The 27,928-nt window shown below is 39.9% G+C and overlaps 1 protein-coding gene across 1 annotated transcript in view; it reads left to right on the forward strand.

The window, feature by feature from the left end:
- Positions 1-14,669, forward strand: part of niban1a (niban apoptosis regulator 1a) — a 28,726-nt gene extending 14,057 nt beyond the window's left edge. Inside the window, exons 2-14 of the mRNA XM_026147540.1 lie at positions 1,825-1,955; positions 2,700-2,828; positions 2,913-3,027; positions 5,622-5,786; positions 6,663-6,778; positions 8,202-8,306; positions 8,575-8,737; positions 8,900-9,087; positions 9,488-9,634; positions 10,444-10,554; positions 10,799-10,906; positions 11,844-11,955; positions 12,062-14,669. Coding sequence (XP_026003325.1) covers positions 1,825-1,955; positions 2,700-2,828; positions 2,913-3,027; positions 5,622-5,786; positions 6,663-6,778; positions 8,202-8,306; positions 8,575-8,737; positions 8,900-9,087; positions 9,488-9,634; positions 10,444-10,554; positions 10,799-10,906; positions 11,844-11,955; positions 12,062-13,275 — 2,804 coding nt within the window. The 3' untranslated portion in view covers positions 13,276-14,669. The remainder of the gene's footprint in view (positions 1-1,824; positions 1,956-2,699; positions 2,829-2,912; positions 3,028-5,621; positions 5,787-6,662; positions 6,779-8,201; positions 8,307-8,574; positions 8,738-8,899; positions 9,088-9,487; positions 9,635-10,443; positions 10,555-10,798; positions 10,907-11,843; positions 11,956-12,061) is intronic.
- The last annotated feature ends 13,259 nt before the right edge of the window (positions 14,670-27,928 follow it).

Genomic DNA, 27,928 nt, shown 5'->3' on the forward strand with positions numbered 1-27,928 from the left:
AATTAATAGCTACATTAGTAAATGCTTTTGCCTTGGACAATGCTACACAAACACATACTTCACTTCCCAACTCTGCTCCGTGAGTGCTCTGTTCTTCAGTGCATTAATACAGTGTAACAGAGCTCCAGTTCCATACTAGTCTGAAGGCAGAATGCAGGCATAATGGCAGAGGCATTAACCCCAGCATTAGCATACCTATACTGGGAGACACAACAAGCAGCAGCCAAATATTTGTCGCTGCTCGTCCAGTAAGTGAATGATGTATCACTGGGAATTGGGGACACTGAACATTTGGGGGAGCATAAATACACATTTAACGCATCCCTACCCCTCCTCATCTCTCTGGTGGTGTGATTTGGTTTGCAAAGGCAAGCAACAGTGGAAAGAATTGGTGAGCTCAATTTTATTCCCCCCCCCAGGAATCAGGATCCCTTCACACAAGGCGTCTGACCTGATTTAATAAGAATGGAGAGAAATCTGAGAGGTTTTCTTTTCTCTCTGTGTTGGCAACTGTACGGCTGACAACAGGAAGGACTAAGAAAAGCAGAAAGAGAAAGGGGTTCTGGTTGACGATTATTGGTGACAGGTCTTGGAGTCTGATGTGCCAATTGTAATCTGGATAGAGATGACTCATATAGTCTCGAGAGCTACTAACAACAACCTCAGTCACCTAATTATAGGAGAATTATACGGGTCACATCAGGTACAGCGAGATACCATCTGGTATGTATTAAGACTGGAATACTATGTTAGAGGACACTGAAAGACACTGAAAATAAGCAGAAAGAAGAGCCATTTTTCTTCAATATTTCCTAAAAGGCATCTGGAAAAGTTTGAATCAGATATGGCAATTTCAACTCGGACTTCATGTGTTTGTTTTGTTAGTCAAGCACGGCCCATTTTATACAAATTTTTTTTTTTTTTTTTGAAGTGGTTGAACTGTTTCACCAGTTAAGACGTTTTTAATTTGGCTTGTAGTAGTGAAGCAGGGATAAATGTGTCTGCAGTTTATCGATCAAGTGTCATTAGCGTTAGAATTTAACCTTTTCCTTGACTTCTTGTAAGCCGTCATCATTCTCTTTACTTGTTTTAATGTTTTTTCAAGACCAGCAGACACTAAAGTGGGCCTTGAATAATAGAAAATTCATGATAATTTAGCTAAACATTCTAACCTCATATTCACAGCTATTGCAGTGATGTATTCATTATTTATAGGTTATCTATTACCAGTAATGTAGTTTTACATATTAACCTACTTCTGTTGCTGTTAATTTTTTCCTGCTCCAGAAGGCCAAGTCATGATTTTAAATCTTTTTAGTCTAATAAAATAAAGTCATAACATTAGCCTGTTTTCTGTATGTACATTAACTTTAAAACTGTTTATGAACACACACACATATTTTATAGTTTATAAAATGCAGGAGAGGGAAAGGTGATCTTTAACTTTAAAGATCTTTAAAACACCGGGTTATGGGTCCATATGGGTTTTACAGTATTTTGTTTCACACTGACAAATTGTGGCTCTCTTATCTCATTTCCTTTGGTCTTCAAAATTGGTCTTCACGCTGCTGTAAACTAATTTTTGTATTTTTGGTATTGCAAAATAACTCAATTCACACTAAGTGCAGCTCTACAGCTTTCCCCTTGGTCTAAACTTGCTGGTTTGCATTTCAGTCTCTTTGTTAGTCTGTCTGTAATCTGACCACCATCCATTCACAGCTTCAGTGTTCAGTTTTCACCACCCATCCCCAACAATAATATGTGCTTTTCTAAGCTTCAAAAGCAATGTATTAAAAACGCGGCCTTTCTTCTGTATTGTTGCAGGCCAGGCCGAGGCTGTGCTGGAAGAGTTCAGCCCGTACTACAGGAAACAGTTCTCTGTGGCTCAGTTCTCTCAGGTAGAAGATGATGTGGAACAGCACAAACAGAAGATCACACAGCTGCTCAAACAGAGGGTATGTCTTTTAAAATGTACTGGAGAAATGTAACATCCATGATGCATGTGCTTCATACAAACCTTATCTTAGCAACTTTTCACCCGAGCTGAATCAATAATAAACACACAGGGGTTTCCCCATGAAAGGGGTGGTGCTTGCAGCATCTGGCCAATCACAAACACAAATACCGGGAAGTGTAGGCTGCTGGGAACAGAGCAGCTGATTTTACAAAAGAAGATAACCCTATACTGAGGGGAAAATGAAGATGTTAAACACACAATAGAGACTGAAGTAACACTGCAATATGTGTGAGAGGTAAAAGCACTCTTTATATAGAGCACTAAACGTGAGTGCTTTAAGCTCTTCTGTCAATAAGACTGGAAAAGAGGATTGTCAAGGTAAATCTATATTTGACCATCTACTAATAAATAGAGAATACAACACGATAACCTCTAAACAATTTAATAATTGTAGAATAGCTGCATTTTGGAAAAGCTATACTAAAATAAGGAAGGTATAAAAAACAGAGCATTCACTGTGAAAGACCTGATCACGTCCTGCATTTTAAAATTGACCTGGCAGCTGGCAGTAAGAAACTCATTTTAATGAATTATTTTAAAAGCAGAAACAGTTAAAGTTCATCATGCAGTCCACAATAGCTTGGAGGCTCAACTCTGATATGTTCTGATATGCAAACTGAGTTTATAGTCAACTCAAAGACGAGCAGGCACAAATTTTCATGCACGTGTTCGTGTTCACCAGGCGGCTCCAGAGGAGGGTGAAGTGCTATATGAGGAAAGTGTCTTTTACTTTGATGACACCAGGAAGTGGCGGGAGAGGTATGTGGTGGTGAGAGCCAACTACTGCCTGGAGTGTCACGAAAGCGTTGAGGTGAGTCTGTGAAAGTGATGTCAGCAAATCAAAGGCATCTACATAAGGGGCCCCTCTTATTCATTCTGTGTCTTCTTTCTTCAGACCTTTGTTAAAGGAGCTCCTCCATGCCACAAGCTCCTGCCTACAGGGGGCAAGGTTCTGACGGCAGAAGAGGCGTACATGGCTGTAGTGGATAAATGTTTTCCTGATGAAAGCTGTGAGTAAAACACCTAAAACAACTATTTTTCTTTCTTTTTTTGTCACAATAACGTGGCGCACAGCGTGACGTGAAAAAGGGCACATACCTTTGACGTTGCGTGACGAACTCTGTATTCCTCGTCCACACGTAAGCGCAAAAAAGGGGTCTCTATTGTCGGTGATTCGAAACACCGTTTACGTGTGACCGAAAGGCCCAAACGCATAGAAACAGCTGCATTTTCAAAAATACCCGTGTAGGTGTGGATGTAGCGTAAAAGAATTAGTAGTGTATTTTATTACTGCCTGTGATTTATTGCAGTTTACTTGTTTTTGTTTAATTGTTTATGAAATGTTAGAGTTTGGAAACAAAATATGGTTGTGTGAGGATGTGTTTGTAAAACAAAGGGAGGCCTAGCAGAAAAAAATTGGGAACCACTGGATTAACATATGGTTTAAGAGTCATTAGATTCACTTACACTTTTATGACATCGCCTTATGGTACTGGGTTCTTAATAAAGCTTTGCAAATTTCCTCTATCACACAACAAAGCAATCATCAGACAGTAATTTTAGAAGATATTGAATTCCAGTAGAGAACATTTTCAATTTAATATTGTCTAAACTATATGTAGGCATTGCACGATACGTTTATATGTGCTATAAAGGGGACTATGGTCGTGTCTGTCTCCTGTCTTCAAATCTCTTCTTCTAAATTAACTCCCGATAACTGGCAGTTCAAAATAACGCTTACCTTAAACTTCCATTAGTATTAGCTACTCTCTCTTTAAAGCCACCTTGTTAGGAGATTCTGTAATATCAGTGTTAGTAACGTCAGCTGAATTTTTATTAAAAATCTTTGACAAATTTGGAAAAACCAATTGTAGAATATTAGATAATACCCTTTCTTCCACTGCTAATATTAATGTTATAGCAATTAGTTAGTATATTTAAAAAGCCAGCTGAATGATGAAAGTTTATATTACGCTTTATATTTTAGTAAGAATAATGTGTAACTGTGTGATGGGTTCATTTTCCACATTGCTCTACTCACAGCCAATGCTTTTATCTACCTTTCGCCGTCATTTCTGTAATAAAACCATAGTTTTGGCTCGTGATGACATCATAGGCTTTATCTTAGACCTTTCTTTAACTGGAAAAAGTCAGTTGCTTTTGGTTTAATAGTAGAACAGCCTCTAACACCGTACTATTACGTATGAAAAGCTCAAATTTTCAAACTGGTAACAGTTAGAGATGGGAAAAGGGTACATAAAGCATCAAGCCTCTTAAGAAGCACAGCTAAAGACGAAATCATGAGAATTTAAATGTCCAAAAAGAAATGGTTATTTTATCAATTATTATTTTATAATAATAATCAACAATAATCTTAGCGTATATATGTTCGTATGTACCGTAGCTCCTCAGAGGGTGGGCCAATCTGAACTAAACCTTCTACACACATTGTGTCACACACAGTTATTATTAAAATCTATATGCTTTTCAAAAAGGATTCATTATAAATCCTAATATTTTTGATTTTCCTATATATTATGTTCATTTCATTGTCCCCCTGTAAATGTGATGTTCTCTGTTTGCATGTGTTTCATTTGTATTTTTCAATGGATGTTGCCTGTACACTACTTCATGACCAACAACATATTTCTAGAGTCACGCATTTCTGTCTGGTAATCCATGGGATGAATCTGGGTTTGGAGGGTGCCCAACTTTGTGGAAGGGGGGACGGACCTTTCCTGTTCCAATACAACTATTTTCCAGTGTACAAAACAAGGTTCATAAAGAACTTTAACACTTGTGGGATGAATAGAAACGGAGACCTAGACCTTCTTGTCCAACACCAGTGTCTGATCTCACAAATGTGCCTCTAGAAGAATCATCAAAAATTAAATAAACGCACTCCTAAACTTTGTGGAAGGCGCTTCCCAGAAGAGTTGAAGCTGTTATAGCTGCAAAGGGTGTGTCGACATCACATTAAACCCTCTGGATTAACAATTCTCAAGTTCATATGTATGAGAAGGCAAACAGGCAAATGCTTTTGGCAATATTGTCTGTAGGCATGTAGGGAATGATAAGAAAATTATGAATATCATATTAAGAAGAGATCAAAGGTTCAATGTTTAAGACTGTCAAACCCTCATAAAATGTTTGTCTTTAAAATTATGCTTAAAATGATACTGCCTTTGTAATGGCAACATCTAAGATATGATAAAATCACATTAAAGATTGCTTTCTAATATCGTTCACATTTGACCTCTGATCTCACTTTTACATTTCATATCTGCCTTTCTTTCAAGTTGATCCCAAAATGCATGGTATTTGTTAAGGAAAGTATTGTCAAGCGAAATGGAAAGAGCTGCTTAGTTAGAAATATACTGCAGTATCATACTGTTTACAGTAATAAGCCTAAGTTATTCATCTCCAAGTCAATACCTATTTTCCATTACCTTCTCCTACATCATAATCAAAGTAATCTTGTCTAGCCTGCTACTGTCATCTAATTTTTAGTGCACTACAAAGTTAAAGAATAAATGGTTCTGGCCATTTGACAGCTGCTCACTAGCAGCACATGTAGACTTTCATCTACTCTTTTCTGTTTCAGGTGCAAAAGAGGACTTTGCTCCACCTATGGCAGGGATGCCGGGACAGTTTCCAGTCTACCTGCGTCTGCCCTACAGAAGGGACTCCTATTTCTGCTTCAAACAACAGGCCACACAGGCTACCTTCATTTCCATCCTATCAGACTGCATCAGACACCAGAACCAAGGTAAGATGCTACAGAAAAGGATGTTCTTACCTCCTCAGGCACACAGTTCCTCCTCTTACTAATAGTGTGAGTAATTAATGTTCATAACACCGAACAACCCTTTACTGATCTCTCTGAAAGTCTTCATAAAGTTCCTGTTTCAACAAGACTGAAGTGTTAATTACATATTTTAAATGTTAACTTGGCCAGTACACATGTTAACATTATCCATTAAACTAGCAGTTCTCTGGTAGTCACATGAGCCATCTGTTAACATTAACCCAGCAGTTTGTGGACTGTAGTCAGAGAAAAGATGAATAATAATGGCAGGCTGAATGGGTTGTGGATGGAGCATTGAGTGCTGACAGAGTGGCCACAGTATACCCGCCACAATGGTCGCTTCGCTCGGCCCCACAACCTCGTCTCACAGTCGCTTGTATTTACACCTGCAGTTAAGCTGCAGGAAGCTGCTGCATTCACACCTATGGGTAATTTAGAGTTTCCAGTTAACCTATCCCAGCTAACTGCATGTCTTTGGACTGTGGAAGGAAGCCGAAGTACCCAGAGAGAACCCACGCAAGATCATTAAAATGGTGGTAAAAACCAACATGATCATACAGTCGTGTCTTCTACCCAGCTGTGGCCGGATTACAAAAAACTGAGAGGATTATGACTGGCCGTTGTGCCACAAAGACTGTCGTGTGACGATTTTGTCATCTGAGCATCAAGATGAAAGATAAATATCTGCTGTGTGCGATCAGTGAAGTACTGTTAAAATCAGCTGATGAATAAATGATAAAGATAAAACAAGCGAGCGCAATGGCCCAATGTTTTGACAGTGAATTCATTTTCTCAAAGCTCCCTGCATGTCTGACTTTTTTCTCTTCCCTCTGTCAGACTTCCTGAAGAAAAAGACTTGTGAAGTTCAGGCCTTCCTTAAAGCTATTCAGCTCTACAGACAGGACAAAGGCAAATACGAAGCCTGGGACATGCTGATAGGAAGTGATGCAAGGGTATGTCTCTTTTCTTTATTTTTCTTAGCAACAGTTATTTCTCCCAACATAGTAATACTGAGGATGAATATTTACTTAAGTATAAATAGTGAAATGGCTACATAATTAATACATGTAAATACATTTACAAAATGAAAATTAAACGGATAAAGGATGGTACAGGAAAGCTAGGTTGACTTATTAGCTGTGTAACGCACCCCTGGACATGTACATGTGTATAGTGGCAACAAAAGGCATTCTGTCTATTCTACCTTATAGATGTAGATCAAACAGGCTTCTTATAAAACACACACATTGGCTTATGTTAGGAATCTCATTGACCAGATGCAAAATTCCTCTGAAGAATTAATAGTTTTAAGCCTTGAAACTTAAAAGGGCTTTGATTCAGTTTTTTTGGGGATACTGTTTTGGCTTTGATGTCTGTATAATCAGAGGTGTGAAATCATTTGTCTCACCATGTGGACCTTGATCCTTTGTCCCCGTACTTTTCCCATTATATAAGCCACTAGCACAGACTATTAGAAAGAGATATAATAATTTGGGGCAGTGAACATAAACTATGCCTTTACCCACATGACATTTTCATAACAGTCTCCAATCCTTCCTCTTAGCATTATAGAAGGAATTTGTCCTCTGATATAACAACAAACTAAACATGCGTAAAACACAAACACTTGCTGGAGCCACTGGAGTATATTCAAGAACAGTGTAAATTTAAATGTTGTCAAACAGTATTTTACAAGGCACAGAGTCTGAAATTCACAGAAAATTTATATTTTTTTCCACTGAAAATCAGCTAAATCAGTCTGAGTGGGTCTGCACACAAAGACATCGGCTATCAGGCCTTCATACAGTTTATATACAGTTTATCTTCAAGAAATTAAAGTACCAATGGGGTAAATGATGACCAAAGGAAAATAAATAAATATTTTAAGCTAATTAAAATGTCCACACTCCCATGCATCAGTATCCCTCAGATTATAATGGAGGCTTTGCTCTTTATTTACCTGTTGCCACAGAGCAACGTGTGTTATTGGAGCTCAATTCACGATGGCTTCCTTTCTCTACTCATGTACGTGCTGAACTCTTTGAATATACTCAGAGTTGATTGAAGTAACTAGCTAATATTCTCAGAGTTAATCAGCTCAGAGTTAATTTCTAAACTCGGGGTTTGTTGGACATTTTTCCTGACATAGGTTTGCGAAATATTCCAGAGAACACTCTTTTTATGTGTGTATATATCGCTATATAAATGGTGTGTTTTTGTTGCTTTGTTTGCTTTTGTTTTGTTTTTTTCGTTTTTTAAAAAATATTGAAATCCTGTCTTACTAGTAAAACCTGAGAGTTTATAAAAGTTTATTCTGGCCTCGTTTGGATGATGATGAGACAAACCTGAGATATTTTCTGTGTCTGTTAACTCTAGGTGATGGCCAACATGGTGATGGAGCAGCTGCTGCCGTCTCTGGAGAAAGACATGCTGCCTGGCCTCAAAGCCAAAAAGACTGAGAGGAAGAGAGTTTGGTTTGCTGTGAGTCATTTATGTTTGCAACTGATGCAGTTTCTAAGAAATATAGGATTTCATTTCCCAGCTGTTGAAAGGAAAAATGAATGGAAGTCTGTTTTTCAGGGTTATATCTGAAAAAGTCGTGCACTAATACATTATTCATGAAGTCTCCGGGCTCTTTTCTGCACTCTTGGAAGTCATTTTTATTTTTTAAAAAAGAGCTGAAATTCATTTAAAAAGAGGAAAAACAAGAAAAAAAACCCCATCTTTTTCATGAATTTGCTACCTTCAGATGGTGGAGGCAGTATATATCCTGGTCCAGGAGGACATGTTTGAGGGGCTATCAGCATTGAAGGAGGAATGTCGGGTGTCTGTTCGGCAGCAAGAGGTGCTGATTCACTCCGACATGGACCAGATCCTCAACTCAAGAAGGCAGCTCGAGGAAAAAATCCGAGGTATTCTCATCTATCTGATAGCCTTGTTACTTAGAACATTCAGAAACAGAATGATGTGTTGCATTCCTCTCCATGTAATGATCTAATGAAGTGCAGCTTCGTATAGGGAATAAGGGTGACGGAATTGGGCTGTTTTCTCAAATGTAATTTTTTTTTCTCCAGCCAAAGTGTCAGAGCCAGCTGAGAAGCTGTGTTCCGACTCTGTCCAGCCGTACCTAGGCTCAGTCCTGGAGGAGCTGATGGAGCCAATCAGCGCTGGGTTCCAGGAAGGACGGCGACTAAGTGAAAACACGATGGACCAAGTGTATCAGGACATCAAGCAGGGATGTGGTAACGAACAGCTGAAACAGGTTGGTTGGAATTTCACTTGTTTGGTTTTTTTCTGATATAACGGAACAAACCTCCAGAGAATTACTTTTGGTTGGGCTGATTCATCTCATTTTAAACCTTCAACTTTATAACATTCACAGGAAAGAGTTAACTAAGGTTAGGAGTAGCGTTTTTCTTTAATACAGGGGATTTTTTCAGAAACTAGATGTTTCCTCAAGCCCAAATTTACCTCTACATAAGTTGTTGGTGACCTATTAGATATTAAGCTGGATACATGCTGGACAGGTCACCAGTCTGTTGCACGGCTGACACAAAGTGTCCATTTGCATTCACTTTCATACCTTGTGAAAGTGAACAGACAAACCTTGGCTATTAATCTCATTAATTTCTACTCTGTCTTCTTCTCTCTTTGTCTCTCAGTCTCTCGACGCCATGGCAAAACCGAACCTGCTGAACTGCTATGAGAAGATCGGCTCCCTGCAGGTTAAACTGCAGCACTTGGAGGCGAGGTTTGGATTCTCCGACACCGCAGGAGTGATGCACAGTGCTCAGATCGATTTGCAGCAGGTACAGCTTCATGCTGTCATTCACATGGCGATTTATTTGAATTCCCTTTCCCTCCTTCTGAGAGGGTATTTCTACTGAGATGGAGTGAGTGTAAGGATTTCACAACTCGTTTGTGAATCAGCATTTTATGAAACACTGGCGATAGTTTATTTACTTAGTGTAGTTTATGATTGCTGGTGATTCGTAATATGAGCTTCACTTTTCTTATTAGAAAAAAAACTGTTGATTTTGTCAAATCAACTGGATAATTAGCTAAATGTGAGTTCACTCCTGTTGAGTGGCAGTAAACAAAGTAGAAACAAAAAGCAGAAAGGTTGTTTCTTAAATTGCTTTAACTTTGCTACTTACCCTTGATTAAACCAGAAGATGCCAGAAAACTAGCTCCAGAAATATGTCTGTGAAGGTTCTCAGTCATCCAGGTCATCATAATCTAAGGAGCTTGGAAAGAAAAGCGTCTGGACTTCTTTAAGTTGCTTGAAGACGTTTCACCTCTCATCCGAGAAGCTTCTTCAGTTCTAAGGTCAAATGGTGGACACAAAGGGACCCCCTGATGATCCTCTACCTAATCACATGAGCCAAGGTGTGAAAACGGGTGTGGGTCACAATGGAGTTTCGGGTGAGCTCATTGTGAAACCTGGCCCCTCGGATGAGAGGTGAAACGTCTTCAAGCAACTTTTCTTTCCAAGCTCCTTAGATTAGCTCCAGAAAATTTGGATTAAGTTTTTATAGTGTACAGTGATAGCAAAAAAAAAAATCATAACATATTGGGAGTGTTAAGTCCAATTTAATTCTCTGCTTCTTCATTTTAGCTGATTGAGAATGCAGCTTTTACCTTCGAGCAGCTGCTCTACAAAGCCATCCAGGACAACCCAGACAACACCAGCTCTGCCACTGAGAAGGTCAAACACATAGTGCTCAAGGTCAGTTTGTCATCTAAAACAAAACTTCCCAAGTTTCTAGTTAAGACATGAGAAAATTGTAACCAGGTGCAGGTGAGGTTCACATCTACCCCCTAATATGAAATGTTCACTTGTATACAGAAATGTCATCAGAACTGTAGGCCAAATGCTTGTAAGAGATAACAATCAGAATAGGTCCTGTTTATCTAAAACTAATAAACTCTCCTCCAGATGCACTGACTGGTTTCATTCCATCTTCTTGCAGAAATACGACTATGACAGCAGCACGGTGAGGAAGAGAATCTTCCAGGAAGCTCTGGTTTCCATCACTCTGCCCTTCATCAAGAAGAGCCTGGTGTCTACCTGCAAACCTGTGAGGGCTCTGTCTTTCACACACACACAGCATGATGTCTTTCTATGGACATTAAATTCCAGCACATCTGTTCCTACCATAACTCTACAATTAATAGTAGTTGCTTTATCAACCCTAGCTTATTTGAACCCTAACCATACCCCTAACCCCGGGGACATCTAATTGACAAAATGCTTACCCTAACCCTAAACATCAAAAATTAATGCCTAACTCTAATCCTTAGGCTAAACCTAACAATAACTTAATTGTAACCCTGACACTAAAACCACATTTTGAGTCTCAAAAATGCCTTCAAACTCATGGGGACGGGAATTTGTCCCCATAATGGCTGTTGGTCCATACAGGTATAGCAAACTGCCAATTTTGGAGGTGGTCAGTTTGTGATATTACTCATAACTCTGACCTAAATTTACTGCTCTTATATTGACATTTGTGTCCCATTGGCAGGTGGGACATACATTGGCTTAACAGTTAGCATATGACTGAGCAGCATTAGCAATTTATAGGGAATAGCCTGTATAGTTTATGTGTCTTTCAAATAAAATTTTCAAGGAAATTTATCACGTTCTCTTGTATTTTGATTTGATGAAAATTTAAAGACCCGAACTCTTCCATGGCATGCATTTTAAATTTCTGTTTGCTATTTGGGCTGATTGGGACCTGATGAATGTAAAAACAAAGAATTATGTGATATTTTTTATTTTTTTTGTACCTGATTTTTGTTTCTGAGAAAAATGACCTTCGCTTTAAATTTTGATAGAATAAAGGCAGTATAATGTCCTCGTAAGTGGAAAGTGGATATCAGGCCCTTGTAAAGCAAAATGTGATGTCCACATATGTGGACGCCAGGTCTATGGGATTTTATATTTGTATACACTATGTAACACACATATCCCTCAACAAAGCCTGACACTTTTGTCTTTGTCCCTCTATACAGGAGCTTCAGGGTCTTGAACAGATCATCTATAGTGACCATTCAAGCTTCGTTCATGTTGACAATGTTTATGAAAACATCCTTCTGCAAATTCTGGACAAGGAAGTCACTAAAGGTACAAAAAGACTAATAATGGCAACTTAGCAACACACAGCCTTTCCCCAGACACAGGTGTAGAGTTACGTCTAATCGATCCTCCTGTTTGTTCTGTCATTCTGCAGTGGTGAAGGAGGCAGCCAACCTAAAGAAGTACAACTTGTTCACAGACAAGCGAGACCTGACCAGTCAGTCTAGCCTCTCTTCCTTGCCAGCATCTATTCCTGGCAGCCCAGCCATGACACTGGCTTCCCTCAATAAACCTTCTTTAGAGCCGCAGCCTTCTCCACTTGCTTCTAATGATGTCTTCGCCAGCTCCCAGAAGCAAGAACAGCAGGAGGAAGGGAAAGACCAGCTTCAGAGTGAGGCCTTAAAGGACATGATAGTGGGTGAGACACCTCTGGGGAAGGTTGAAACAGGGGTTGGTACTAGTTCCTCTGGCAGTCAGGAATCAGACCTACCAGCACTTAAAGCAGAGGATGTCATCCAAACTGCTGCGGAAGAAGCAGGAAGCAATAGTAACCTCAACAGCCCTGATTTAATAGAGAACATGCCAGAGAGCTGCACAAATGATACAGCAGCAGCAGTTCCAGCGATTGTGATGCATGAAGATGTGATTTCTGTCAAAACAGAAGAAACTAAGACAGCTGCTGAGCCTGAAACGAACAGCGCAGATGCTCCACAAGAACCTCCCACTGCTGTAGGAAGTATAACAACAACAGAAGCACCAAAGCAGGCAGAATCTCTTAATGCTTCTAACCTTTCAGCAGAAGGAACTGAATCCTTGCCTGCCAATACTGAAGCAAAGACACAGTGTGAGAACCCAGAAATCATGGTCGAGGCTCCACCTAGTGGTGAAGCACTAGGAGGAATAGTCCTCAGTGAGAACGTAGGGGACGCAGAACCAGTTGCTTTCTCAGAGACGAGCTCTCTGGCTGTGTCAGTGGGAAGCGAGTCTCATCCCTCAGATGTTGAGTCCACAGATGACGTGTCAACATCCTCAGACATTTTGGAGGGCGAAGCTAACATCAGGAAGTCACCAGTGGGTTCAGGAGATGCTACTGAGGACATAACAGCAAGTGACAAGGTGCCAGTCCAGACAGAGGTGAAGAGTGGGACTGTCATTGGAACTGGAGCCATTGTAGAGGTGGAAGCAGAGGAGGTGGAGAAAATGAAAGCATCTCTGTCTAGTGAACCCGTTCAAGAGGAGACACCTTCCAGTCCTGCCCAAGCACGGCCTCTGGACTGCGTCAAGGAGATCCGTGACCTGGTGGTGGAGGTGATTGAGGTGGAGGAACCTGTGCAGCATTACCCCAGCGGGATCTCCAAAGAAGATTAAATATTCCAGTAGTTGTCACTTCTATATAGAACGGCTTCCACTTCTGATACCAGTCTGTATCCATTATATTTAAACGCGACCATGTGACAGATGGGAAGCCTCCTCAGCTTCCTTCCTATAAATATGCATGATAGCATGATTATTTATATGAATAAATTAGTCTTGATTTCAGCTGAAAAGTGGCTAAACCAAAATGTCTTCTCCACTCAGTGACTTGGACAGGGCTTTTTTTAAACACTACAACTCTTAAATTATTAAAAAAAAGAATTTAGAACAATTTTATAAGTGAAGAAATTTCTGTAAATTTATCTGATATGAAGGATCAATGCATTTAGGATGGGGTTCATATGAGTGTTATGTTTGATTATAAGGGCCATAAAGAACACATTTCCTCATTTCTGCTCTTCTTTCCAAGAAGAAAATGGATGAAGTGTTTGAGTGCAACTGATTCAAATATACTTTTGCAGAATACAGGTTCAGTGCTAATGGTGTTACTTTTTTTGTTAAACCTTTAGTTAGCAGCTTGTCATTTATACCAAAGATAAACACCAAATGTAGCGTGTTTTTTCTGAAGTAGTGTGACTGCAGGGAAGATTTTCCTGCTGTCTACTGAAAGTGTGACTTGGCCAGATGTTGTTTCTGAGGGACGATGCTCCACTTAGAAAAGTTGTATTTAAGGTGTCCGCAAGTATGTGAGGGTCCCCTTAGATCAGAGTGATGTAACCGGCTCCTCAAAGTATGAGCACTGGGGGTGAAAAATATGCACTATGAAAAATGTCTGAATCTTTTTGTGTTGATTGTCACATATATTTTATTTATATCCTGTAGCACATTTACACAATAGAAGTTGACTCAAAGTACTTTACGTACGTTCCAGGTCTCAAGAAAAAGAAAAAACAAGATGGGAAGCAAAAATCACACTGATCTCCCCGACATAAGCTTAAAATACTGGCCCTGTATTTATTTGGTATTTTCAAGTTTCAGGGTGTTTGGAAATCACTTTAACAGATAATTTAACATACACATACAATATTTACATTATTTCTCCTTATTGTGATTTTTTTAAAAATTTAAATATCCACCTAAATACTACTATGGATCAGCCTAAAGTGCCTCTGTAGTACATCCACGTTGCCTTAGATTTCACCAGATATACAACTGGATGCAGTTGCTATAGAGACTGGTCTGTAAATCCATCCATTCATTCATTTACTTCCTCTTATCAGGGGACATGCAGAGGAGTATGTGTGTGTGCGTGCGTGCATGTGTCCATGCATGCATGTATTCCTAACAGTGCCTGTTTATAGCATATTGACCGTAAACTGTCCACCAGCTGAATATGTCTCATTAGTAAAAGCCTGTAAATACATATATTAAACAAACTTTCCCTGAAAGCTTTTCGTGTGAAAACTTTGTGTTTTGGAAACAATTGATAAATACTTTTATCAGCCAGTAAATCAAATGCAGCAGAATGATTTAATCATTTATTATCCTCAGCATTTTTAATGAACCACAGAAAAAATTTGACTGTAATATTATTTTCTGATTTGATATATTGTCATATTTCAGCAGTACTCCAGGTGCATCAAGGACAAGCAAAATAAGAAAACATCAATATACTATTTTTCAAATGTTCATATTTAAAACGGATTGTTCACAATAAAACGATAAAAGGCAGTTAACAACAGCATAACATTAATATAAGTAAAATATCTTCCAGTGCTCAGGTGAGAGATCAAGTTTGTTTCAAGGCTAATTTAATTAATTGTGCAGTATTATAGGTTTGTAGTAGACGTGTTTATCAGGATGGAAGCTCTCGGAGTGATTGATCTCCTGGGATTTGAGCTGAAGAAACAAAATAGTCACTGAAGGACAAAAGGACATGAGGAAAAAGAGTTACACTCTTTGATACAGGTAGAAAGTATTACCTGACTGAAAGCTATGTTGAAGAAACAAGTGCAAGGTAGTATGTCTTGAAATATATGTGCTGTGTTTTATAAACCTCATTGTATACAAAAACTGACTCCATCTCTATTTTCCTATGCAAATGTCCAATGGACTTTTTACGCTACTTATCATAGCAGGGCAGGCGCAAAGTTTGAAAACATTCAGGTAAGCTTGTGTTCAGCGGTGAATCAATCGAATCAGAGCAGTGAACAGAAGAGAGGGAAATCGGCAAGCCGGTGCTTTAACAGACTAACATTAGTCACAGCTGCCTCACAGCCAGTGTGTCAATGCAGTGACGTCCAGAAGTCTGAGGCTGCATCAAATGTGTGTCATGTTTTAACGTGAAGCTGGAAATAATGAAAATATTTGAAAAAGCTTGGGGGGGAAAAATCCCAGACAAACAATGAGGTCTGACATGTAGAACGAAGAAGAAATAGTTTAGATTCGACTTTATTTTAGGTCAGTAATCAAAAGGAGGAGATTAGCGTTCCCAGAGTCATATCTTGTTCAGGTTAAGCAGCACTGAGAGTGAAAAATGGGAGAGAAACACATGATTTTTTTCCTCTTGACTTTTTGTTTTTAAAACATCCTTAGACTGCATTTATTTAACAAAATAAACATATAAAAAAGGCTTGCAGTCTGGTTTTGCTGTCTTCCTGCTTTCTTCCTGTTAAAAGTGAATTATTCAGATTAATCAGAATTTCAGATTGTTGTAACTTACTCTCTAATATTTTAGAGTATTTATCTTAGAACATGAAGTGCTTTGAGGAACTTCAGCTTGTATAAAGCAGAAATTCAATTAAATGAAATACAGCTACTGCTGTTTTCTCCCACAAGAAGAGTAAACGCAACTGGATAGAGAGTGAGACAGACTGTGAGCTGCATCTTATCAATCAGCATCAGCGTTGATGCCATAAATGAATGACAGTTAAATACTGTTAAACGCACACCACTAGATGGCGCTATGACACCAAACATCTCATAAAGAAGCCCCTCCATCAGCCCTACCCGTCCACTCACTCAGTCATGGTATTGGACTTTAAAAAAGCCTCATAAAAAGTAAATGCAATATTCATCTACAATGACGCATACATTGGACATCACAGTGACTCTATGAATTACACTTCGCTAATAGCTGGAGGGGTAAACATCAGAGTGGCCAAGCCATAAAAACCAAAGATATGCCAAAAAAACAAAAGCCCCACCATGATGAGAGCGAGGACTGACAGCCAAGCCTAGAGGACCTGGCTGCCCTCCTCAATAGGGGCCTGTTGAGGAGCAATGATAAAGGGCTTGTATCTACACCATATAAATCAGTTACTATGGGGCGTGGATTTGAAGGTTGGGGGCTTTTTTCATGCTCCATCTTCTGACCAGCTGCTTGGAGTTTGAGCCTGGTGAAGGGGTCAATGGGTTGGGCCCGGTTGCCTTGTCAGGACAGAGCAGCTGATGGATAAAGCAGGCTGTGATGGATGACGCCACATCTCGCAAATTCCTTCGTTCTTCAGTGGAAGTGGGAGAATTCTGCTACCCAGCCGTTGTCCTCTCCTGGCCTTCTAAAAATACGAGCTGTTTACTTTGCCCCTGCAAGCTCCTATAATGACATGTTGTTTTTAGCCAAATCACTTCCAGCGATCAGTTGCTCAGCTTGCAGCAACACCCACCCAACCCCCACTGGGTTCATCTCCTTGCTTGATGTTTTGCTTTTGCCCCCTGCCACTTCACCTCCTCCACAATCTTCCTCTCTCTCCTCTTAGGGTAGAAATATGTCTTTTTATTTTCTGCACGCTACGGTTGTCAGGGGGGGATTTGAGAGCCAGGCTAAAGGTGGCTGGAGAACCACTGGAGCTCTGAGTCACACCATCCGCATGCCTGTCTACCCTTTTTGTGGCTTTACTGGTTACACTTACCGGACCTCGAGGCTCTGTATAGGACCTGTATGAGTCCTCCTGGTTTACTTTAGTCATTTACTTATGATATAAAAGTTCTAAAACTGCAGGTTTGAGTGAAGACCTAAGCTTTGGTATTGATTGAGGTTCGTGATATCGACTGAGAACAATGATCTTTTTCATGCTGTAATCTGTTGCCGTGATGGAAAAATGCCCCATTTACTGACATCATGTTGGAGATGATGTGAAGTTCATGTCTTATGAACTTCAAGCTAACTTTTGTTTCAATTCATATTTACTACAAAACTCATTCACACACAGTTATATAGAGCCTAAGCTCTTTGTCTAATACACACTCACACCTCACTTCCTAATGGATATGATATCAAAACTCCATAATTAAACTAATTCGCAGTTGCCATTACTGGCATTTGTCCCTGTTAGTTAATGAAACATCCTCGACCTCATTAAGATGCACCTGATTAAAACGTAGCCTCATCTCTTTATTTATTGTGTTAGTAAAATTAAGTATTTGATGTCTACCGATTTGTTAAACTTGCTTTCTGAAACATCAGTATAATGAAATACATTTATAAGTTAGGCCTTTTTTTGTCCAGGTAAACTTCTTATCTATACTGAAATTTATATTAAGGTGCATAAAGTGTGTGGCTCAGGTGGTCGAGGAGATCAGCTACTGATCGGAAGGTTGGCTTCTCCAGTCTGCATTCCAAATATCTTTGGGCAAAATACTAACATCGGAGTGTGAATGTTGGTTAGATTGCACTTAAGTTTAGAAGTGCTTGTATGAGTGGGTGTGAAGGGGGTGAATGAGGCATGTTGTATACAACGCTTTGAGTACTCCAGGAGAGTAGAAAAGCACTATATAAGAATCAGACCATTCACTCTAAATGTATGGACGACTTGATTTAATTCATGTCAATGTAGTAAGACCTAAATAGGAGTTGGTACCAGCTAAGTTGTAGCTTTTAGTACCAAAACAATCTCCCATGTTAAAATGCCAACGTTACCAACAGAAATAACATGGTGGTAGTGACACAGGCAGCTGTAGCTGCTGGGCCTCATCAACACTACTTCAGCTCATTAAAACCTTTTGATATGTTTGTGAAATTGGTGGCTTATGGAGCATTTTTATGTAATTATGTGACAAATAACACGACTGCTGTGTGGTAAAGAAACCTCCAAGACGTTCATGCTTCAGTTTTGGTGAGTGAAATTGTTGTATTTTATTAGTTGGTTTATTAACAAATACATGTGTTTGTGTGTAGATGACAACTTCAGCATTACACCCTGTGATTGTTTGTGGCTCTCTAAAAAAGCGTGGTAGAAGCCAAAATGCTAAATGTGAAGTGTAAAGCCAATTGGTGAGAGTCATGGTTGTTATGATGGTTATCTTTTATAGTGCAACAGCTTAAAAAGCAGGCTAAACTGAGAATCGAAATATGTTTTGTTCTGTTTTTTAAAATCCGAAGTTAACCCATCCGAGTGATTTTACAATATAAGTCACATTCATTTACTCAGACACACATTTACGCTGCGTTTTGCTCAATGCGCAAACAGCTTGAGGGAAATTTGTTGTGATTTGTCGCCATAAAACTAAAATTGAACTGAATTGAACTTTGTTGCTGAAACATGCTGACAAAACGTACGTTTTGGTATTGTGACAATGGGATCAAACCACAAACCTTCCAGGCAGTGGATAATGATCACTTTGAAAACACTACAGTTGAAGAACCTGATTTATCCAACAGGTCAACTGATGCTTTTCCTATTTCTGTCAGTGTAGCGCCTCAGAATATCTACTACATTTTTTTTAGGATGTAACTGAGATATTCTATAAGCCCAGCAGGACTGAACACCAGAAATGACACATGACATGGCTGCTGTAAGCTCTGATATTTGTGATGATGAAATATGGAAATCAGCCTGTCTGCTACATTATATACATCATGTGTGTTGTGAGAAGCTGACAAAATGAGGGCAACAAAATGAGGAGGGTGGCAACTGGGATAATGGGGCCCAGTGTTCTCATAGATGTCTGTTTGGCCTCAGAGGAGAAGCCCGAGCAGAATATATCATACTGGGAAAATTCTCCTGGAATGAACAGGAAAGGGAATATGGCCCTTTTCCTCCTTTGGCGTGTTCTCCTTCACATATGTCTGACTCTTCCAGGGTTTCGCTTTGAACTTTGCCTGCTGTCATTGCTCAGGTCACGTCTCCTGACAGCCCCTCACTGTTAGACGGCCCCAAGCAGTTAGACCTATTTTTTTGTATTTGCATATACTTTACTCTTGCATTCTTGTACTACATGTATTAGTCCTGATTTTTTTGCACCTGACCAATTTCAGTGGGCAGGTTTTTTGTTTGTTAAGTTACTCAACACTGATGTATGAATCATTCAAGTAGGAAATAATGCACAAACTTCAGGGATGAACCAGCGTTAGGTCAGATAACAGATAACTTGGCAAAAAAACTATTTCAAACTCTGTCTTCATACATTTTCTTTATAGTGTTTAACACATAGTTTGTTGTTTCTTTAGCATTAAAAATGATTTTTCATTACGAAAAATGCCAAAGTTAAAACAGTTTGACAGGCATTTATGGGGCGATCGTGGCTCAAGAGTTGGGAGTTCGCCTTGTAATTGGAAGATGGCCGGTTCGAGCCCCGGCTTGGACAGTCTTGGTCGTTGTGTCCTTGGGCAAGACACTTCACCCGTTACCTACTGGTGGTGGTCAGAGGGCCTGGTGGCGCCAGTGTCAGGCAGCCTCGCCTCTGTCAGTGCGCCCCAGGGTGGCTGTGGCTACAATGTAGCTTTCCATCACCAGCGTGTGGATGACTGGATGTGTAAAGCGCTTTGGGGTCCTTAGGAACTAGTAAAGCGCTTTACAAATACAGGCCATTTACCATTAAATATTACCAGTGATCCTCAAAGTGCTGTTAGCCAAAATTGTGCACTGTGTTCTTGCAATTTTAAGGAACAAGTTGAGGATAAAGGAACAAAAGAAAGAAGTGGCATGCCTAAAAGGTTCGACAGCAGATGAGCAGTATCTGAAAGTCTTCCCCTTAAGAAATAGGAATAAAGACCTGACACGGGACCTGCAATTCATCTAGCCCATGAACAGATCCATACAGTGTGTGTAGAGGCCTCATCAGAAATGGTCACAGTGTAAAGGTGGCTGTCAAGAAGACATTCTTAAGGGAAACAAGGAGAAAAAGATGAGGCAAGCCAAATTATACAAGAACTGGACTGAAAACATGTGGCAAGAGGTCTTGGTTCAAATTGTTGTCAGTATGTACAGAGAAGGTCAGGAAGAGGTACAATAGTGCGTCTACAGTCACCCTTAAAAACACACTGGAGATTCTGTTATAAACCATTTCAGCTATTGGTCTTGGGAACTAAATTGATGGAATTATAAATGTAGAAAAGTATCATGAGATTTAAAAAGCATGCAATAAAATGTCTGATTGGCAATGGCTTCATTTTTCAGCATGACAGTGATCCCCAAGACCCTGCCAATGCTGCAAAAACATACATGGATTTTGCAAAACAATAAAAAAATACAGGATAAAGATGGTCATACCAAATATGGTAAATCGACTGGTTCTTATTTAGCACTTTTTGACTCTACCCGAGCACTCGAAGTGCTTTGTACAACACGCCTCATTGATCGCTTCACACCCATTCATACAAGCACTATATGGACGTGCTTTCTATCTAACATTCACACAGATTAAACACATGGATGCACTGGAGAGCAACTTGGGGTTAGTTTCTTTTGCTGAAGGATATTTGGCATGCACACCAGGGATCAAACCACCACTTTCTGATTAGTAGGTGACCTGATCTATCTCCTGAAATACAGTTACCCCAATATTATTGACCTTTAAACTTGTTTGAATTGTATAAACTATATTCTTGCCTTGGATACCACATTTCCATGATTAAATTAAGATTTATTTTCATGGTTCATATGAAATCATCAATAACATTATATCAGCCTCATTACTACTCTGCTAATAGTACAAACAGCTCATTATAATACAGGTGACTGAACAAGAATGTGTCCATTTTCAAAGGCCTCATTCACACTCTGTTTCACACATAGTTTAGAGCAGGCAGCAGATCTGGTTTTGATTATTATGTTAACCTGGATTCCTTAGAGTACAGGGGCCAAATTAAAACAGCCTCACAGATGCCAATTCCCCTGGTGCTCACAGTATATTTAAAAGGTATCAGTAACAAACCTGGGAGAGAGACAAGCGACAGAGGGAGGAAGGAGAAAGAGCAAAAACAGACAGCAGAGCAATGAGCGAAGGGAGCACTGATTGGGATTTCACTCTGGTTCTTTCCAAGTTCCAGTCCTTTCAGACTGACTCTGCAGTGGATTCAGCTAGTCACAGTCAGCTTCTCAATGTCAGCCAAACTAAACAATCCTTGCTGGTAGAAGCAAAAATAAATAAATAAATAAATAAAATAATTGGCAAAAAGTACTGGTTCGCTAAATAAGACAAATTACTATGAATAAACTCTCTGTTTCCCTGACTATTCATCATCTCAGCAGCATATCGAATTAACTGGTGCTTAATACTGGGACTACAAAACTGAAACTTGAATTTACTGATAACAGGATTCCCTGGCTCTAGTTTCATAGTTTCACAGAGGAATGAGAGAAACCTGGAGAGTACAACAAGAACATGGTGACACAGAGACAGCCGGAGAATGTTTGTTCTCAAAGCTGGAGCAATGCTATTGAGTGATGTCTTCTGGGATTGGCGAGGGGGGCTGTTGATTTAGGCCCGGGCTGGTTCAATAACACAGATCAGTGAATGGTGATTCGAAATAACAGTATGAAAGTACTGCTGCTGGACGAGCTGACGGAGTCACTGAGAGCTGAAGGTAAACACCTGCAATTCAGTGCTTTCACACAGCCAGTGTTTATGGACAAGGCAACCTGCCCTGCTTACAGCTGTTGTCATACACTCGCATTCACAACAACGCTGCATACATTGCTGTGTGTTTTAGTGAGCTGGGTCTCTTTAGGAAAGGTGTTATAAAAAGGATTTTTGGTACTGTTGGCATGGAAACAAGGACAAATAAGGGTTAAAGAAGTTAGATTTTTAAATAACATTTTTAAGACTATTATCATTTCACATCCAAACAAACCATACAAAAATCTCAACAATAATCAGCTAATATCAATGTAATTAAAATATTAGTGTTGTCCAAAACAGATTGTGATCATTAGTAACATCCCTCTTAAGATAATTTTGATTTGTCAGTAAAGGAAACATAATAGCAAAGTTTTATGCCTGAATTTTTGTTGTTTCTAACTTGAGCTACTAATAGTACTCATCTGTGGTGCAGGACTAGAAGAAGGTATACTTGCCAACCTTGAGACCTCAGAATTAGGGAGACATTCAAAAGGGCTGTTGGGGGGTGAGGATATACATATACATACAAATACTTCTTATATTGACTAACTACTCCTTGAATTGTTGAGATGTTAGCTCTTTATACTGGGAGTTATAGTGGGTAATAATATCAGGATGGTCGCCATTGTTGGAAACTGAAATTGGCTGGGCCTCGCTATGAATTCTGAGATATGGTGGGCCGTGAAGGATACACTCGAGCCATCCTTCAAATTCGGGGAAAAGGAGGACGCATGGCCTGTCTCAATCCGGTCTTTAAGTGAAGATCCTTCTGGGCCCAAAGTACTCTGCATTTAATAAGGCTGTTGTGTTTTTGACATGTTTTAATGCTTTGTATCTTGTTCTATTTAATTTCAACAAGCCCCTAAAAACAGTCAGTAATCACTGTCGGCTTCTCTCAGTTTTTATTACCACTAATCATTTTAAAGCTCGGTTTTTAAAGTCTTACGATGTAACGATAGCCCAGCCTATGCAGCAGTATATTAATGACTAACCTTGTATTGTGGATGGATTACCTCGGTTGTTCTCCTGACTGAAGTTTGGTCCGTTTACAGCATTTACAGTGTTTATTTAGGTGGAAGCTAGCGAGCTAACTCCCTGCTAACTTCTAACTCCACTGAATTTCATAAATTCTGTTTTCATGGATGCCTGGATGTTTAACTTGGTAGAGCAGCCACAATGATCATTTTATTACAGACGAAAGGATTTAGGCATTTTTTCAACTCTCAGTAATGTTGCAGTGATTGTGTGACTTAGAGACCTGTAGAGGAGTTTAGGACCCAGACATGGGTAATGACGGCAGACTTAAAGACCGGATATGCGTACTTGTGCATACTTGCATTCTCGTGTACTCGCGATATGTCATCAGTCAGAAACCAAGTACTGTTCCAACTCAAAGTACACATCAAGCCAAGAACGCAAAAAATTCCGGATGTGTTCTCGCTCTGCCCGTTTTATCGAGCATGCATCGGTGGTGACTTGTGTGTACTTGGTACAGCTAGATTCTGATTCTGATATCCCAGAATTCATTTCGTCCAAATCTCAAACCCAGAGGAGCGCAGCTAAAAACTTTTAAATATTACTCTCTCTGGGTCACAAATGGGGCGTCGTGGCTCAAGAGTTGGCAGTTTGTCTTGTAATCGTCTTGAAGGTTGCCGGTTCGAGCCCCGGCTCCAACAGTCATTGTGCACTTGGGCAAGACACTTCGCCCATTTCCTACTAGTGGTGGTCAGAGGGCCTGGTGTCAGGCAGCCTCGCCTCTGTCAGTGCGCCCCAGGGCAGCTGTGGCTACAATGTAGCTTGCCATCACCAGTGTGTGAATGGGTGGATGACTGGATGTAGTGTAAAGCGCTTTGGGGTCCTTAGGGACTAAGTAAAGTGCTATACAAATACAGGCCATTTTGCAAAATAAACTTTTAAGATATTTTCATGCGAGACTGTAGTTGTGTGAACTTCAAATATCTGCTTGATTTATCAAGATATCACATATTTCCAAAAGTGCTCCGATGCTTTCGGAGACATCTGTTACCCGCCAGCTCGATAACAGACCGGGAGGTCAAGGATCACTAGAGCCCGGACTCTAGTGAACAGCGGCCTCCCGCACATCGTTTTCAAATCCCCCGCGGTCTTTCGCTACTCAAGTTAAACATGATGCACAAGTCTCTTAGATAACTTCTTCATGTTAATGTTTGGTTTATTTCAGTGTTTTATTTGTTCCTGAGTAAATCGATTTGGCTGAGATTAGCTGACTCTGAATTAAACCTAACCTTAAAAATATTTTAATTCAGGAGGAAACATTTTCACCGGGAAGAAAAACAGCATGTTAATACGTGGAGATTCTGAAGGCTGCTTCAAAAATGATCAGATTATGTTTTAAATATTTGTTCAGTTCTCTTTCAAACTCCTGCAACTGCAGCCCATGAATTTGGACACCCCCTAAGTGAGCCGGGCCCTCCGAAAGCCGGGTAGGCCGGAAGTGAGCGACTGTGAAACTGGACGGTCTAGCCCTCAGATTTACATCAAGAGCTCTCTCGATGTAGTTAAACTCTGCCGTCTGCTCCTTACTATCTAAAATATAACCGGACGCTGGCATAAATTCTCAACCATCTCACACTTCTATTTAATCAGTTTTCTGTTTGACGTTTATTCAGCTGTGTGAAAACCTCGGAGGAACCCACCCGAGGGATTAATAGTTTTATTTAATCTAAATTAATCACTTTAATCTCAGCCAAACCAATTTACTCACGAACAAATAAAACACTGAAAAAAGCCAAAGAATAACATTTATCTAAGTGACTTATATATCATGTTTTCCCTGAGTAGCGAAAGACCGCAGCAGTTTGAAAACGATGTGCCGGGAGTTTGCTGTTCTCATCGGTGTTCTGAGAAACTGTCCTACTTTGACAAATCGTCCTGCCCATATTATAATTTGACAGTGACTTGTGACTAAACCTAACCCCAACCCTAATTGGGCAACACGGGATAATTGGAAACCACAAGGTGATTTTGGCATATAGACGTAACAAAAACCTCAGGGATTACTTAATGAGGGCGAGACTTAGCCCGGCACAACCAAAGAAAACCAGAAATTCATCTATACCATTTGTCAAATTAGCATATGTTAAGAACAGGACAAGAAACAGGTTGTACAAACTCTCACAAAATTTTAGTCCTAGGACCTCCAATTGCGTTTACATGATTGTCTGTACAAGATGCCACATCCAGTACATTGGGGAAACCAAAAGCTCAATTTCCACTCACATGTGGCAACATAAATATAACATTACACATAACAAAGAAGGCCATACTCCTCTTGTCAGACATTTTATTCATTCATGGATTATCCAGTTAACCTATCCCCACAAGCTGCATGTCTTTGGACTGTGGGAGGAAGCCGGAGTACCCGGAGGGAACCCACGCAAACACAGGGAGAACATGCAAACTCCACACAGAAAGACCCTGGCCTGATGGTGGAATTGAACTCAGGACCTTCTTGCTGTGCAGCAACAGTGCTAACCACCGTGCTGCCTATCACGGTTTACAGTGACTTAAAATTGCGGGTATTGAAGGAAACTTCTTCTGGACGAATGGTGAAAGAAGGAGATGTGAAAAGAAGTGGATCTGATTACTTAACACCTTGGTTCCTGGAGGTCTGAATATTAGATGGGGCTAAGACACCATATGGAGTCTCGCTCATAGAAATTACAAATAATTGGCGATGATAAAATAGATCTAAATTGGATATTACTCGCATTGTGAATCCTATAGGAGTCTTAAAACCCCCTTTGGAATTTGATTTGGCACACACATCCAATCTAAAATCCAAATCACGTCCGATTCTAGCCCCAACCCGGGAAATTGGCCCTAACCACAACCATCCATCACACCTTGCCACCCACAGAAATACCCCCCCAATCCTATCCCCAACCCTGAGGATTGCCCCTAACCACAACCATTCAACACCCCGAACCACCCAAACAGGAGCCCCCAGGCCCTAACCTTCATCAGGTTTGGTAAGGACCTTAAAACACCGAACCAGAGGCCCTACCCTATTTAAAAAACCTTTACTAATCCCCCGCTAAGATTAAAACATTTTACAATTCTGGAAAACCTTTCTCATAAATACAAAACACTTCGTATAATTTTAAAATCATTATATTCAACAAAAGGCTGAAAACCTAAGGGATTGGACACTGACCCAATACAGAGGATGAGTGACACAGGACATCACTAGACAGGTAGTTAGCACACGATGGTCTGCTGTTTTGATCACAAACAGTCATTTTATTTTGTAGTGACTTACTGTTGAATGTCAAAAAAAGAAAAAAATATAGGTCCAATAGTTAGTGTCATGTTACAGCTGTGTGCAGGCAGGAAAAGAACCCAAATGCAGACTCAACTGAGGCGGGAGTGAAAGTCAAAAAGCAACTTTATTGCTGAACAGAAAAACCATACAAAACCTAAACTGGGCAAAATCTAAGAAAACACACACACAGGACTCAATACTGATACAGAACCAAAACCTAAGAACTAACAAGACATCAAGAAATCAAAGATTAATAATATAAAACGGAACACACTGGGTCACCGACACAGGACCGTTACAGTTAGTGGTTCTCCATCATTTCTAACCACTTACTGTTGTGCAAGCAGAATTTTTCCATCTGGATCTTTGCAGAGGGCCCCAATCCTCATCATGCTTCTGAGGACAGAAAAAGATGAGATAGGAGGGGTAAGAAAGAAGATTATGCAACCACCCAAATCCCTGGACTATTACAGTGTTACTCAGACCTCCCCTCCCCTCCTTCACCCTCCACCTTGCACTAGTCCTGACATGTTTTGTCACCAAGAGGGTGACACAACATCATGACACAGAATTTGATTGAGCACTTAAAGGTCCTTCAGCATTTCTTACATGGCTAATTTCATATAAATAAGCTGACAGCAGGGCTAAGGAAGCACATAACAGGTTTTGGGAGCTTTTGAACATATTCCTAAGGAAATACACCCAGGCTAAGAATATCATTGTGAATTGGGCCTGTGTCCCACTTGGAGCATCTATAAAGTTTCACATGAAACCATCACTATGTTAATGTGTATTTGTACATGAGCAGAGCTGCAATGATCAAAGGCAAGCATTTCAGGACTGCGCAGTTATGGCGTGTGCTGCCAAAAGGATCCCACATTGCCAAGCAATAATGATGTGTGTTTGTGTCCACAGTTCTGCTTTCTCTCTCACCTCTGCTGTCCAGCTGCTGACACACTCCAGAGCCCCAATGGCTACCTTTCATGTGGTTCACAACTTAATAGGTCTCACTGATAATTTCAATGAAACACTTCCTTTGCCCTGTTGCACTGCCTGTCTCTAATCTACAGCTAATTATGTTGATCTGAGGTCTGGTAGTGATCACACACTGACTGGGAGCTGACCACACGTGTCAGTCACAAGAAATTCATCAGTTAGTTAATCACTGATGTGAAATTTGAGAGAAGCTCTGACTTAAAGAGAGGATCAACAGAGAAAATCACTTTTGAATAGAAATCATAAATGTTCTTATATAGTGCTTTTCTACTCTGAGCACTCAGAGCATCTGTTGTAGGAATGCTCCACAGAGTGCAGAAATGCTAGCGCATAGATTGAAGTTCAGTGAATTGGTTCTGGAATTTGAATTTAGATTAATTATTACATTTTTGTTGTAAAACAATAAAACATTTCTTTTGTAATTTGGGCTCTGATTCAATTTAATAAATACAACGAAAATACAGAATTCTGTAATATACATCACATTATAACAGTTCTTACTTGGAAGATTCAATTAATTCAAACCTTTAGTCTTCTGATCTTAGCAGTATAAGATCTTTTTGACAC

The sequence above is a fragment of the Astatotilapia calliptera genome, chromosome 17 (assembly GCF_900246225.1).
Source record: "Astatotilapia calliptera chromosome 17, fAstCal1.2, whole genome shotgun sequence".
Lineage (NCBI taxonomy): Eukaryota > Metazoa > Chordata > Actinopteri > Cichliformes > Cichlidae > Astatotilapia > Astatotilapia calliptera.